Raw genomic sequence first — 14,313 nt, forward strand, 5'->3', positions numbered from 1 at the left:
ATATCAGTGAAAACGACTTGGAGATAAACATTCATAAGTCAAAAATATTGACGATGGGGAAAAGCCGTCAAGCAACCACAGCTCAAGGCCATTGGTATTTGAACAACACAAAAGTCGAAACCGTGTCTACTATAAAATATTTGGGAATTATGATAGAGTCAAAAAGGTCAGAAAATGCGACCCACTCAGCACTATGGTTAAAGATCAAAAGCCTGACAACCCAAATGAAATTAGTAGATCGAAAATATGGTACATTTTCGCTTCTCCCAGCGATCCAATTCTACAAACAAAAGGTAGTACCATCAATAATCTACGGAATGGACGCTGCGTTGAACATCGACCATACCATATGGACGAAGCTGGAAGGCTACTTGTGGAAAGCGGTGCTTGGTCTGCCGAAATCTTCTTCAATTGCAGCGGTTAGACGCGAATTGGGCTTACTGTCATTGCAAGCATCAGTTGATCAAAGTCGGATGCGACTTTATCGGAAAATTATTCTTCCAGATACCCTCCCAATTTGCAAACTGGTACAGATCGAGCTCAGCCAAGGACGTTGTAGAGCACTAAACCATTGGTCTCAAAAACATACAAAAATACTAGTAGATCTGGCTTGTTCAGTAGAAGATCTTATTGAGAACCCAAACAGAATCAAGGAAAAAATAGCACAAGCATATTAGATCAAAACTGGAGAATTAACAACAGGAAACAAACTCCTGGCTCATTTACCAGCTACAACAAATAAACTTAATCAACCAATGAGCTACTGCATAAAATTTCCCAACAAGAAAATGCAGAAAACCTTCATGAAAATAAGATTCAACCAACTACCAACGCAAGAAATTATAGCAATTCGTACGAAAACTAAAGTAAAAACCTGTAGATTCTGTTCAAACCCAGAAACAGTGGAAACTAAGACATTTACTCATGACCTGCCCCAGAACCGCGTTTCTGCGGGAAGCCTACTTGCTCCCTTTGTTCTACGACGTATCACTACGAGAGGAAAACACATGGTGGTGCCGTCCGATTGCAGGAGACAGAACTAGGTGGTCGATGGCGACTGTAAAGATTTTAGAAGCGGCTCTGACTTTAAACCAGAATCAACAATCCATTCAAGCGTGACTCAATGAACATCGTTCTCTGATCCTTTGTTTTTGGTCAAGTGTTAGTTTTCTGGTTATTTACGCTTCTTTTTCTTTTTATCTTTTTTCAAAATTGCTGATTCTTTTCTACTTATATCTAATGTGTTTTTCTTACTGTTTATTAACGTCTTGTAAAAATCAAATGTTTTTGATTATACACAAGTAAATAAAAAAAATAAATAAATAAAAAAAAAGTAATGTGTTTGTGATTATCTTTTAGGTCATCTTCTGTCCAATCCAATCGTGAGGAGGTCAGGTTCTGAGGTCCAGGGATTAGAAGAAACCTGCATTTGTTATTTTCTCCACTTCCCCTTTCCCATTGGGTTTGACAGCTTGATAGTTGTTACTCAAAGACTGTTGGGCCGGCAGGCTTAGGAGGTCTCATGGGCTATCATCACTCCTGCAGGAAAATCAAAGCTGGACCTGACAGTTTGAGACTAGAAAGGATGGTATAATAATGATCTCATGTTTTTTTTTATCAGTGAAGAATAACTGTATTGTCTAACCTAATGAAACAGAATGACAGCTAATGATGAAAGTGGTGTATTTCTATAAATACATGTTTATGCAAATACTAAAATGACTGTCATCTGTTTTGTTTATTTGAGAAATGATAATACTGAAATCAAAAAGAATTGAAAATCAAGAGACAAAGTCAACGGTACGCATTTCCACATTTGCATGTTGACAGGAGTAGGTTTAGAGTGGTTTCCGCTCAGGCAGCTGCAGGCAAAACCAGCAGAGTGGTTTGCTCTGGTGTGTACCACCAGAATCTGTTAACCGTGGTGAAAAAGGATGTGTCGAGGGATAATGATAAATGCATTGAAGTGTGCATGTCATGCTCCTCAGAAACTGCACTTCTAATATATGAGTGGCGAAGAGGGTGTACTGAAGATTCATCGAGAAGAAAGTGGAGGGGAGAGTTATTCCTTTAAAAAACAGGGACTGAATGAGGAGCACTGTGGGACTTCCACATTCAATGGCCCTGGGTGTCGATCCTAGCAGGGCGGGGCAACAAATTGTGTTTGCCCAGCTTAAAAGTATTTTACACAGCAAGATCTTGGTCTTTTACAGCAGGCAAAAAAAAACACCTTAGCCGAGAGGGGTTTACAGTGGGACATGCTGCTTCATGATGAAAAGGAAAGATGTCACTGCTGACATTAATGTTATGTTTTCCTTCTTCGTACCGGAAATGCATCAGTAAGACATGTTTCCAATCTATGGACAGTGATGACGGACCCAGAGACTTATGAATTTTTCCATTTGCAGAAGAAGCACGCCGGAAGGTCTAGGAGGAGGTTTTCTCTAATCTTTGGGGTCAGGTGACCATGAGGATAAAAAGAACCGGGCCTGGAAAGTGGGTCAGGTTAGTTAGGTGGAGACTGCAATGCTGCGTTCCCTGAATTGCAAGCCAACAAATAAAACATCCGTTTGCCATCTAACCAAACTACTGAATGAGACGATTCCTTCTATAAATAGGGACACGACTCAGACCCGTCGTGCAACTCAGATAAACCACTGAGCTTGCATTATACCTCCTCTCAAATGCCTCACATGCACAATTGAAAAGAGGTAAGGGTGGCTGGTAGGAGGCAAGTTGTAGCTAGATCTGCTATAAAACAGGAGAGTGAGATTTTACATGATGGCTAAACAAGACTTTGATTTGGTTCAATGATATTTGAATATCGGCTGAAAAGTCTGGGTTGGGGATTTGATTCTGCTGTTTGCCTTTGCCTAGTTTACCGTCATGATTCTAGGAATGATGTATTTGTTGTGTCCTGCCATAAACCTAGCAATAATACTTGCAGTTTTAAGATAGTTAGGCTGGTCTTGAAATAGACAGAAGGCTATTTGGTGTAGCCAGTTTCTGTTCTGGTAAAGGTTTGTGGATCCTAAACTATTTCTGGTATTCTGTTTAAGCAACTAGTTAGTGATAGGGTGAAAGTAAACAAGGGATACAAAATGGGGACTACTCAGTATGGGGGGGGAGTGATGCAAGAAGTAATTAGGGAAAGCTGGGGCAAGAAAAGAGGGACTATTCCATTGACCCTTTATGGACCACGCAGCAGAGTCTTTGTAACCCCCCCCCCTTCTCAGGATCACACAAAAATGTCAAAGTGTGAGTGGCACGGGTGTGACTGGTATATGCTGAGTGAACCTAAAACAATTGACAGAAAAATGGCAAGGAACACAGTAAACTGGTCGAAAGCACACCTGATATTGCATGTATGCCAACTACAGTAGTGTCAAGTGCAAGTTCCTCGAGGCTTGGTCCCTGCTAACGCAAGATAACAGGCATACCCAGTTTACAGAAAAGGGTACCACTAATTTAGACAAACTGGCAGCTTTAGGACGAGCCCTAGAAGTGCAGAAAGGGAAAGCAAGTCTGAGAGAGTTTCGGAGGTATGCTATGTGGCTTGAGGACGACACGGCGAGACACACAGTGTGAAAGTTAAGGGGACTCAGAGGTACGAACAAGTGTTTGAGGAGACCGATTCTATTTCTGAGGGTACATGGGCAGGTGGGTCATCCACCCTTTTATATCCCCAGATCATAGACGAAAAAGTGGATGATAAACAAGATGAAGAATCCGAGGAGGAAATTATTCACTTTTTCTCTAGTGTGCGCAGTGCGCCAACGGGGGGCAGGTCCAAACCCTCCCAATGTCAGGTGCTTCACAGGAGACTATAAGTAGACCACAAGTGCAGTCAGCCACACCTTTCTCTTATACTCACTCTATAAGGAAGGTATACCTTATGGCCCAGGTTCTACTCTCTTGTAAGCACCATTAAGGCAGGTGCTAGGAGCACCAGCAACAGAAGGGGGGGGGGCCTCCCCCGGTTTCTCACTGTCTATGGTTCCCTAGACACCGGGAGATTTGTGTAATGTAGCCAGGGAGTTTACCAACATTAGGGAAGAAATACAGCAGTTCATCAAATAGATCGCTACCATTATTCAATGTTATAAACGGGCATGGACAGATATGATCCAGCTTATGAGGATAGTAATGTATCCAGAGGTTAGGCAGAGAAAAACACTACGTGCTAACTGGCCAGCTGCAGACCCAGGCACAGGCAACACCCTTGAACACGCCCGAAACTGTTGATTTTAGCCATACCTGAAATATGCCCAAGAAAAATTGATTGGGGTAAGAAGGGAAACTGCAAGGAGAATAAACAAAAAGTTACTCATAGTAGTGACTTAAGTACAACTAGTCCGTAGTCCCCTTTCCTCCATACTGCATGGGGTGTCTATGTACAGGGTCAGTACCGGAACCATTTTGCTCTGCAAAAATGTGGTTTTCCACTTTAAATTTAGAGTGTGCGGCAGGATGGCGCGTGTCTACCCATGCCCAGCTGACCCTGCCCTCCGGAGCCTCACAACAGTCGCCTTTGTAGCATCGGACATGCAAGGGTCCATATTGGCAATTTTTTATCATGGGGGATGATTGGTGGGATGTATTGAGGAAAGGAGACTATGGACCAGGAATACTTCAGTCACTACTGCGAGTATCCTTTTATTACTCCTACGTCCTGTCTCATTTCCTCCATACTGCATGGGCGATTGCAGCGCACCATTTAAACTGGGTCGGGGTTGAAATCTATGTTTTTATGAGCTGTTAGCAAACAGATATTTCAACAGAGCCTGATGAATTGCTGCATCTGACACGGCACTGGTATCAAGGCAGTAATGTTTACAGAAGGCAGATGAGATGCCCATGTTCCCGCTTTGCTAATTGCATCTTAAGGCACTTACTTGCCCCTGCTATGCCACAGCTGTGGACTTGGCCATTACCGCTGGGCGTGGATCCCAGACAGTGGGGTCTTGTTCTGAAGTTTATATGCTTCCGTAATTGTGGAAACAATCCATCTAGCTATCGAGGCATTCGAGTCTCCGAAAGTGACAAAAAGAGCATCCGACTTCCTAAACTCTTTGGTCCTGTCTAAGTAGAACATTAGCGTCCTACGTACATCTAGACAATGTAGAACTTTATCTGCCTCTGAAGTATGCTCTGGAAGGAATATGGGCAGCACAATTTCTTGATTAAGATAGACGGAACAGATCACCTTAGGTAGAAATACTGGGTGCGTTCGTAGAACCACCTTGTTCTTGTGGAATACTGTGTAGGCTTCCTTGATCGAAAGGGCTGGAATTTAACAAATTTGTTGAGCCGAGGTTTCTGCCAACAGAAGGGCTGTTTCACAGGTGGACAAATTAATATCAGAGGATGACACTGGCTCAAAAGGTTTATGAGCCAGAGGCACTAGAACCACATTAAAGTCCCAAACCGTATTAGGTCTTGTTATCGGAGGGTGTTTTCTCGCTAAACCTTGAAGATGTTTCTTAACCACCAGATTAGCTGAGCATGATAGTCATTTGTCTGAATTTGGATAGGCTCTGATAGCTGCCAGGTAGATACGACACGTATCGACCTGTACTACCCGATGCCTGAGATATGCAGAAAATATAGTACTTCATCCCGGGAGCATCAGAGGGGTTTGATGTTATTGTCTTCAGCCCAAAAGCAGAATCAAGATTTTCTTATCTATTGATTACTACTAGACTCCCTGCGAGCGTTTTGAATTATTTGCATATTTTGCTGTGACAGTCCTATTGTCCTAACGTTAGGTGCTCAGGAACCCAGCCACGAGGGCTGACTTGTTCAGAGCCGGATGAATCTCCGACCCCTTTGATGTGTTAACAGGTGATGGTGCCCTGTCTGTAACTGAAAAGGGCCCGGTCTGTGACATATGGAGCAGATTGTTAAACCCCACTCTTGATGGCCAATGGGGCGCAATTAGAATAATACAGCAGTTCTCTGAATTCTGATCTTGCGGACCACACTTTGAATATGGGGGGTTGGAGGGAAGGCATATATTACCACAGATGCTCCAATGGTATCTGAAATGCATGCCCTAAAGATCTCCTGCCCTGGCCTTTCCAGGATACCAACAGAGGATATTTGGTGTTCTACTCTGTGGCAAACAGATCCACATCCGGATCGCCCCACTTGAGGAACACCCTGCTCAGTGTTTCTTGGCCGAGTTCCCACTCGTAAGGAGCGGTTGCGAACCTGCTCAATCTGTCTGCCTCAGGTCTTCCCCTGGTAGGTTAAATGCCCTGAGGAAATTCCTCTAAACCACCACTCAGGTTTAATGTTCAATGAAAAATCCAGCTTGAACAGAGCATTAAAAGTTAAGTGAGCCCCTTAGTATTACTTTGTCTGAGCACCAGACCTTAATTAGCCAGTCTAGGTAAGGATATAAAATGAACATGTTTCAGTCGCAGGTTAGCGGCCAACACAAGTATATTGGTAATAGCTCTTTCCTAACAAAAACCTCAGACATTGCTGATGCTCTTTTAGGATTCAAATGTGAAAGTATGCGTCTTGAAGATGTAGTAACGCCATCCAATCTCCCAACTGTAGAGCTGCCAGAATCTGAGGAACTGCTTACCATAATTAAACACCTCAACAAGAAGTAACATGTTTAGATTGTAAAGGTCCACGACAGGCCTTGTGTCACCAATCTTTTGGGGGATTATCAAATAACATGAGTAGAATCCCTGACCGTGTTCCTCTTCTGGAGTCAATTCTATTGCTCCCCCAACAGAGACGTTTTAGAATCTCTACGAGAAGCACCAGAGATGCTTTTTGGAGCTTTTGTCCCAAAAAAGGCAGGAGATGAATGATTTTCTAGAACAAAACGATCTACGTGACATTTAGCCCAATGATGGAGAAATGTGGAAATTCTCCCTGCTAACAGGGATGAATGTTCCTTTTTGGGAATCGGAACTGGCGACACACATTTCTGGATCGAAAGCCAAAATGATTTTTTCACAATCTGAGTGTAAGGAACTGAAGGAGTTGGATTGGGCTTGACTTTAGGCCTGTATCTTCCCTTTTTCAGAAAAGTATAATAATGCTTACAGGTTGCGAAAACTGTGCCACTGGCAGAAAATTGATGAGGCTTAATAGACCTACAGCTCTCATGATAAGACGGCTTTGATGAGACCGAACACAAGGAATTTGCAGCTGTATTGCTTGCTCTGCACTATTGTAAGACAATATTGTGGATGATTAAACAATATTTTATCATCAAAAGGCAAATCAAGCGCTTTGAGCTTTATGTCAATGAAGAGAAGTAGTGGAAAGATAACTATGTCTGGGGATGTTAACAGCTCCATTAATGGCTCTTTCTGTGGTATTGGTCAGATCCTTAATCACCTGAAGCTGCTCCATCAATGCTTTGCAATCTTCTGAAACCTATAAGGCAAACTGATATCCAACTTCTTCAGGATGATACCTAGGTTAGAAAATATGAGATGATATATGCTTTACACACATCAGGGACAGTTTACAGAAAAACCCTGCAGCCATTTGACAAAACTTGGCAGCCCAGCCTTAATACGCTTCGTTATGTACCTGCGCATGAGTATTTTACCAGCACGTAAATATGTGGGAGCCTGGAGGGGTACACCGCTGGTTGAGCGACTGTGCAGGTTGTGTAAAGTTAATATCGAAACCTCAAGGCATGTACTTATGGCTTGAGCAACTCTTGGAAAGGAAGACATGACAGGATATGGTACATTTGCTTGTTATCGATCTGAGCAGTTCAGAGCATCTATTTTTTGCGCATACTCTTTAGTTGTGACCTCTGTGGCATATCACGTATGGCTTGAGGAAAAGGAAATATTGGACTTACTCCCTGTATGATCAAGTTTAAATAAGCTAGGTTGACAGGTTGTACGTGAGATGTTATCTGTAATCCATTTAATCACCAATTTAAATGATCGATGTTGTTATTAATGTATATATTTTCAATAAGTAATATGCACTGATTGTGAAATAATCTGATTATTAGGTTTTCTCACTTAAGAATGTTGAATTCTGACAACACTGTAGCCACATTAACCTGTCTCAATTGCAGGAATGCATTAAGTAAGACTTTGTCCAAAGGCTCTCGTATAGGACAGAAGTTGGCATCAGAGCTGGACCCTTGCCTTTTGTGCCCCAGGCTACCAATTCTAGTATGCACTGCACCAGTAAATTGCCCATTAAAATGAAAAGATCCTCCTTAGGAACCTTATATTTGGCATCAAGTTGTTTTGAAATTGCAGAGTCTGAATGGGGCATACTCCAATGACCCAAGCCTTGCTCTAAATCAGATATCTTAAAAGGCAACAAGGAACCAGACTCTGGTGTGGAAAACTTCCAAAAACTCCAGCCACTTCCAATTTATGTCTGCCAGAAAGATCTCCAGCTGCACTTGCACGGCTTTAGAAGGACATCTTTAAAAGAAAATAGGAAGATGTGCCCCATCTGTTTCCAAACCAGTGTCATTAGATAATGTCTGCTACATATTTGGAGGAGCTGGTACCATGTCCTCCGAGCCAGCAGAAGATGCTTACAGAATATCTGCCAAAATAAATGTTTTCTTTAATCCCCTGAGCTAAAACTTACAAAAATGTTTCCAATAGCATTGTGTCTAATACTGTAGCAGCAATTTCCTTGACGATGTCTGAAGGCCTAGCCTGATTCTCTTCTGAGTACATAGGATATATGAATGAATCCACCCTTTCAAGCAATTCAAAACGAAACAATGCAGGTTTAGGATTGGACATATTAAACACTACAGGTTTTAGTACCTAAACATTTGCCAAAATAACTTGAGGAACTTCAGTTTTTAACAAAGGGACTTCCTGACTGTGTGAAGAGAAATGAGGAGAAAAATCTGGTGTTATAGCCCTATCCAACATATAAAAAAGCTCCTTGGGGGACCAGAAAAATATTTACTTCCATCGAATTCATCAGAATCAGAAATCTGGGTCACCAAATCCAAAAGGGCACTCAGTGGCAACTGATTTCTTATGTTTCTCCCTAGACACACACTTTCTTAAAGGAATGTCTTTTCAGAGATACAGGTACTGAAGATGATGCCAAAGAAGAATGCAACTTCTCTTCCACGTGGCAGGAGACCTTGCCTCATTTTCTCGGCACCAAGAAGTCTGTAGAAGTGGCAGTACCAAATGGAATTAGTACATAGAGCGCTACTGTACTGGGGGTTACCCTACAGGAGTGAGAATCTTCCAAACTATTCTTGCATGCTCAATGCTGATTCAAGCAGCAGAGCTTTTCGTCAGTACCATAGTGAACCTGTCTGTTTTTAATTGTTTGGTGGTACCAAGGTGCCAGACTCCTATCTGGCTACTTTTTCTCCAAGGGTTCTTACACTTTCCCATCAGGAGGTACTGATAGTTTCCCACCAAGAGTTACTTGTAGGTGTGGTTGCCCAAGGTTTCCACCCAAACTGACTTGTGAAGCCCCTGAAACTGGGGTCCGGTCTTCACTGTGGTGCTGAAAAAAGTGGAGATATGGTCTCCTGCTTACCGACATAAGTGTGCTGGCGAAGTCTTCTATCACCTCCGGTACAGGTCCAAGTTCTAACATAGAATGAAGGCAGTTTTGCAGACACTTGGGTAAATGCTGTTCCAGAAAACGCAGGAACTCAATGGATGACGGATTCCCAAACACCGGACATAGCCATGAGGAGGAACAGCCTCTAAAAAATACTACTTCCACCAGACACATGTTTTTGAAGCATGTAATATATGGTATGAGTGTCAGAGGGAGGAACTCTGTTCAAAGAAAAAGAGGGAGATTCGAACACAAATAGGAGTAAACAGTTAAAAGCAATGCTCAAGAAAGGCGGGTGTCATAGAGCGGAGCAAATCCTGAACGGTCTAGTGATGGAAAAAATAGGATCTTGGTGTGGCAGTTGGTGCTACAAGGGTAGATGGTGGAGGCCTGGGCACTGAGGGACACGCGAGGAAGCATTCACATTTTTTTTTAAAAGTGACAGCTTTCTTTGGCAGTCAGCTTTTCCCAACACTACTGCGGACACAGGCTCCACCAACCATTTGGGAAGGATCAAGAGAGCTATTTATATATTTATATTTAGGGATGCAATTTGTAGTGAAGTAAAATAATAAGCATGTTGCCCATTGAGTAAGTACATCTGTAGGTCAAGAGACATATTATATAAATTAAAGAGGTATGTGAATATCCATTTAAAGAGAACATCTTCATGATGGTTTTAGTTACTTCAAAATAAATATTTAGGTGGGCTTATTTCTTCTATATTATGTTATCCACAGCTCCCACAAAAACCTAGAATAAGACCAATGTTTCAAGATTGTCAAACGGTTTATATAGTACTAGAGTACAAGGCAAATGGAAGCTATTTAAATCAATTCAAGCCGATTTGTTTATGGTTTATATGAAAGATTTGCTTACCTTTCCCCTACTTTCTATGATTTTGCCATGAACTTTCTGCCCAAACCTCTTCACTGTTGGCACGTCAGTATGCAGATCTTCCTCTTCTTCTTCCAAAATATCAGAAAGATCCGAGCTCCGATTGGCAGAAGCAAAAAGGCCACCATCTTTAGTCGATGGCTCTCGTTCCTAAGGTTAGGAAGAAATGTGACTCTCTGTACATCAACTATGGAGTAATTGAACAAGATTTATGTCAAGGCAGCTTTCACATATCCTCTAAAGACATTAGTGCCCAGAAGGATAATCGTACAGTAAGAGAATTTGTTTAAATTGAAAACTGCACTAGCGCTAGAAGTGAAGTAATAATTGAATTACGGAAAAAAATAACGTGGGGAAAGATGGTCAATGATGCATGAGGTCTGTATAGAAAAGTAAACATATTTCAAAATGTTCACAAACTGTTTTGCTCTACCATACTGTAATACAAACCTCAACTTCATTTGATGGCCATTTGAAACTGGGTTCTTCGACAACCACCTTTTCTTCGCTTGAAAGCTCTAGGAATTCTTGGACAGACCCCCTCTGGAAAATTGCTTTGTTGCCGTAGTCAGCCCCACACTCAGACAGAGCGGTTTCAGGACTCGAGCAAGTCTGACCACTTTTGTCTTCGTCGCTTTGCTTTGAACTCGTCATCCCACCATTTGTCAAGGTCTCAGCACTCCATGTCTGGCATGCTCCTTTTTTCAGCTCAAAGTCACCAGCCTCTGTTTCGCAGTTCTGCTCTGAACTTGTAATTAAAAGCAGCTCCTGCAGGGAAAAGCAAACCATTTATAATGTTGTTTTTGCTTGTTTTCAAGGCGTTTGCTCATATAAGCAACAAAAACATACATGGAAGTTTGTTTGTTTATTTATTTATATTGCGCACCTGACCTTGAGGTATCTGGGCGCATTTAGATTGAGATAAGAACGTTACAGATATGGGTGCATGGTCCAAATTACAGTTACATATGTGGAGGGTGCATTGTCCAAATTACAGTTACATTTGCAGAAAGAGACATGGAACAGTATTTACAAGTGAAACAGTATTTACAGACATAAGCATTCAATGAGCAATACATCCATGGCAAACGATTATTTCTTGCTGAATAGCCAGGAGATGTTTTTTTTCTAAAGTTGGTAAAGTGCTGGATTTTCTTGATGGACAGTGTGAGAGTGTTCCATAATCGGGCTGCCAGGACAGGAAAACTACTGCCTCCTGTTTTTTTAAATGTATACCTTGGGTCCACTAGATAGGATGTGTTGGCTGACCTAGTGACCTGTGTGGAAGATCTGAAAGTACATTTTTCAGTTAGGTAAGGTAGGGCAGTGTGGTTCAAGGATTTGAATGTGAGGCACAATATTTTTAGCTCGATCTTTTCCTTAACAGATAGCCATTCATATTGTTTTCTAATTGCAGAGATGTGCTCATTCCAATGGATGTTAAAGGCGACTAAGTGCGTTATTCTGCATGTTTTGCAGTTTGTTGAGTACAAACTTGCTGGCGCCCAAGTAAAGTCTGTTACAGTAGTCAAGTTTGGTCACTATGAGTGCTCTAGCTAGGGTGAGACAACATTTTGAAGAGAGGAGTGGTCTACAAGCCCTTATTAGTTTGCCTGTATAGGCGGTGGCTGAAGCAGTCATGTTAACTTGTTTATTTAGGTTGGATGTAGTGTCAAGGTAAAAACCCAATGTTTTTACTTGTTTGACTACTGGGATATTATGTGCATCTATGTTAAAGAAGGCATAATTTGGGCTAATCTTGTTAATGTTAGCCGAGGAGCCTACAAGCAGGAGTTCAGTTTTATCATCATTCAGGCAGAGGCCATGGGTGGCCATCCATGCCTGAATGAAGATATGACAATGCATTACTTACGGTAAAAGCATTTCTGATGGTTGTATCTGCTTAGATTCACATGCTGTGCATAGGTCCGACATCCAGTGGTCACTGCGGAGTATTGCATTTTGTTTTTCGTAGTCGAAAAGGGACGTCGACAAGGCGTGTCTGAAATACTATCCCTATAGTGACGTGCGTTGTACCCACAATCCCTCACGCGTCAAGGTCCCTCTGTTTGTATTTTTCTGCCCTGAGGGAGCCTTCTAGACGTGAGTGAGTACAGAAAAGAGAGATATAAAAGGAAGTCTATGTTCCTTCCATCCGAGCGGGGAGGAAGGGTGGGCGCATGTGAATCTAAGCAGATACAACCATCAGAAATGCTTTTACGGTAAGTAATGCATTGTCTTCTGATGTTTGTTAATCTGCTTAGAATCACATGCTGTGCATAGACTAGCGAGCAGTACCCGGAGTTGGCGGTGGGTTATGAGAAGGAACAGTAGAGAAAAGATGTCTTAATACTGCCTGTCCCACCTGGGAGTCAGATCTCGAGTGTGCATCTAGACAGTAGTGTTTTGTAAAGGTGTGCACAGAACTCCAGGTAGCCGCTTTGCAGATGGACTCAAGGGGAACATTTGCAATGAATGCTATGGACGCCCCCGTGCCTCGAGTAGAGTGTGCTCTAGGCTTAAAGGGCAGTTCTCTCTTAGCAAGAGTATAGCAGAGAGTGATGCATTGAACAATCCATCTAGAAATAGGGGACTTTGAAACTGCATCCCCTTCTCTTCCTGCTGCCACCGAGACGAAGAACTGATTAGTCTTCCTCAGTGGTCTGGTTCTTTCCATGTAGAACATGACCGCTCTGCGCACATCTAGTGTGTGCAGAGTTTTTTCTCCCAAGTTGGAAGGATTTTGAAAGAACGTTGGCAGTTCTATAGACTGGTTTACGATTTCGAGATGAATTTCGGAGCAAACCTTGGGTGCGTGCGTAGAACCACCTTATCTCTGTGAACTGTAACGAAGGGGTCTAGAACAGAAAGAGCCTGCAGTTCACTTACTCTCCTGATGGAGGTGATAGCTATTAGAAAAGCAGTCTTAAGAGTGAGGTGTTTAAGAGATGCTTTGTGCATGGGCCCGAATGGTGAGCCCATGAGTCTGGTAAGTACCACGTTAAGGTCCCATCCGGGAGCTGGGTCAGCTATCGGGGGGTGTATTCTTTTTACTCCCTCCATGAAGGCCTTTATAACAGGGATCTTCCACCACGACACTTTGAGTTGGGAAGTGGTGTATGCAGAAAGTGCCGCTAGGTGGACTTTAATGGAATTGAAGACTAGACCTGAATCCAATAAGTGGTTCAGGTATAGAACAATATGTGTGGGAGAGCAGTCAATCGGGTTGATGCTCTTTCCCCTGCACCAGATGACAAATCTCTTCCACTTGCTAGAGTAGCAGTGGCGAGTGTTAGGTTTTCTGGCTTCCCTGAGGATGTCCATGCATCTTTGCGGGAGCTGTAGATGTCCGAATTCTATGATCTCAGGAGCCAAGCTGCTAAATTCATGTTCTGGGGGCATGGATGCAGAGTCCTGCCCTTGTCTTGTGACAGCATGTTGTACGGGCAGGGGAGTTTCACTGGGGGAGATAGAGACATCTCCATCAAGTGAGCGAACCATGGCTGTCGGCCCACATTGGGGCCACCAGTATCATGGTCACTTGTTCCTGGTGCATCTTGTGCACCACCTTGTTGAGAAGGGGAGTCGGGGGGGAAAAGCGTAAACAAATTTCCCTGACCATTGCATCGACAGACCGTTCCCCTTGGATTGGTTCTGGGGGTACCTGGAGGCGTAACTTTGGCATTGTGAGTTCTGCAGGGTTGCGAACAGGTGTATTTCTGGGAATCCCCATTGTGTGAAGACGTCGAAGACAATGTCTTCGTGCAGTCGCCATTCGTACTCTTCGGGCAGGGGGAAATTTCTGCTGAGTTGGTCTGCCAGCAGATTGAGTTCCCCTGGTACATGTTGTGACAGTAGGAA

General features: G+C 42.8%; 1 protein-coding gene across 9 annotated transcripts in view; it reads right to left on the bottom strand.

Moving 5' to 3' along the window:
- The window catches only part of TSPOAP1 (TSPO associated protein 1), a 3,887,333-nt gene that overhangs the window by 1,227,617 nt on the left and 2,645,403 nt on the right, over nt 1-14,313 (bottom strand). For all 9 annotated transcript variants that reach the window (XM_069614850.1, XM_069614845.1, XM_069614847.1 and 6 more), the window contains 2 exons: nt 10,903-11,220; nt 10,435-10,602 (listed from right to left, as the gene is read on the bottom strand). In XM_069614850.1, the coding sequence (XP_069470951.1) occupies nt 10,435-10,602; nt 10,903-11,220 (486 nt within the window). The remainder of the gene's footprint in view (nt 1-10,434; nt 10,603-10,902; nt 11,221-14,313) is intronic.

Source organism: Ambystoma mexicanum, chromosome 9 (genome assembly GCF_040938575.1).
Source record: "Ambystoma mexicanum isolate Mex_15411 chromosome 9, UKY_AmexF1_1, whole genome shotgun sequence".
Taxonomy (NCBI): Eukaryota; Metazoa; Chordata; class Amphibia; order Caudata; family Ambystomatidae; genus Ambystoma; species Ambystoma mexicanum.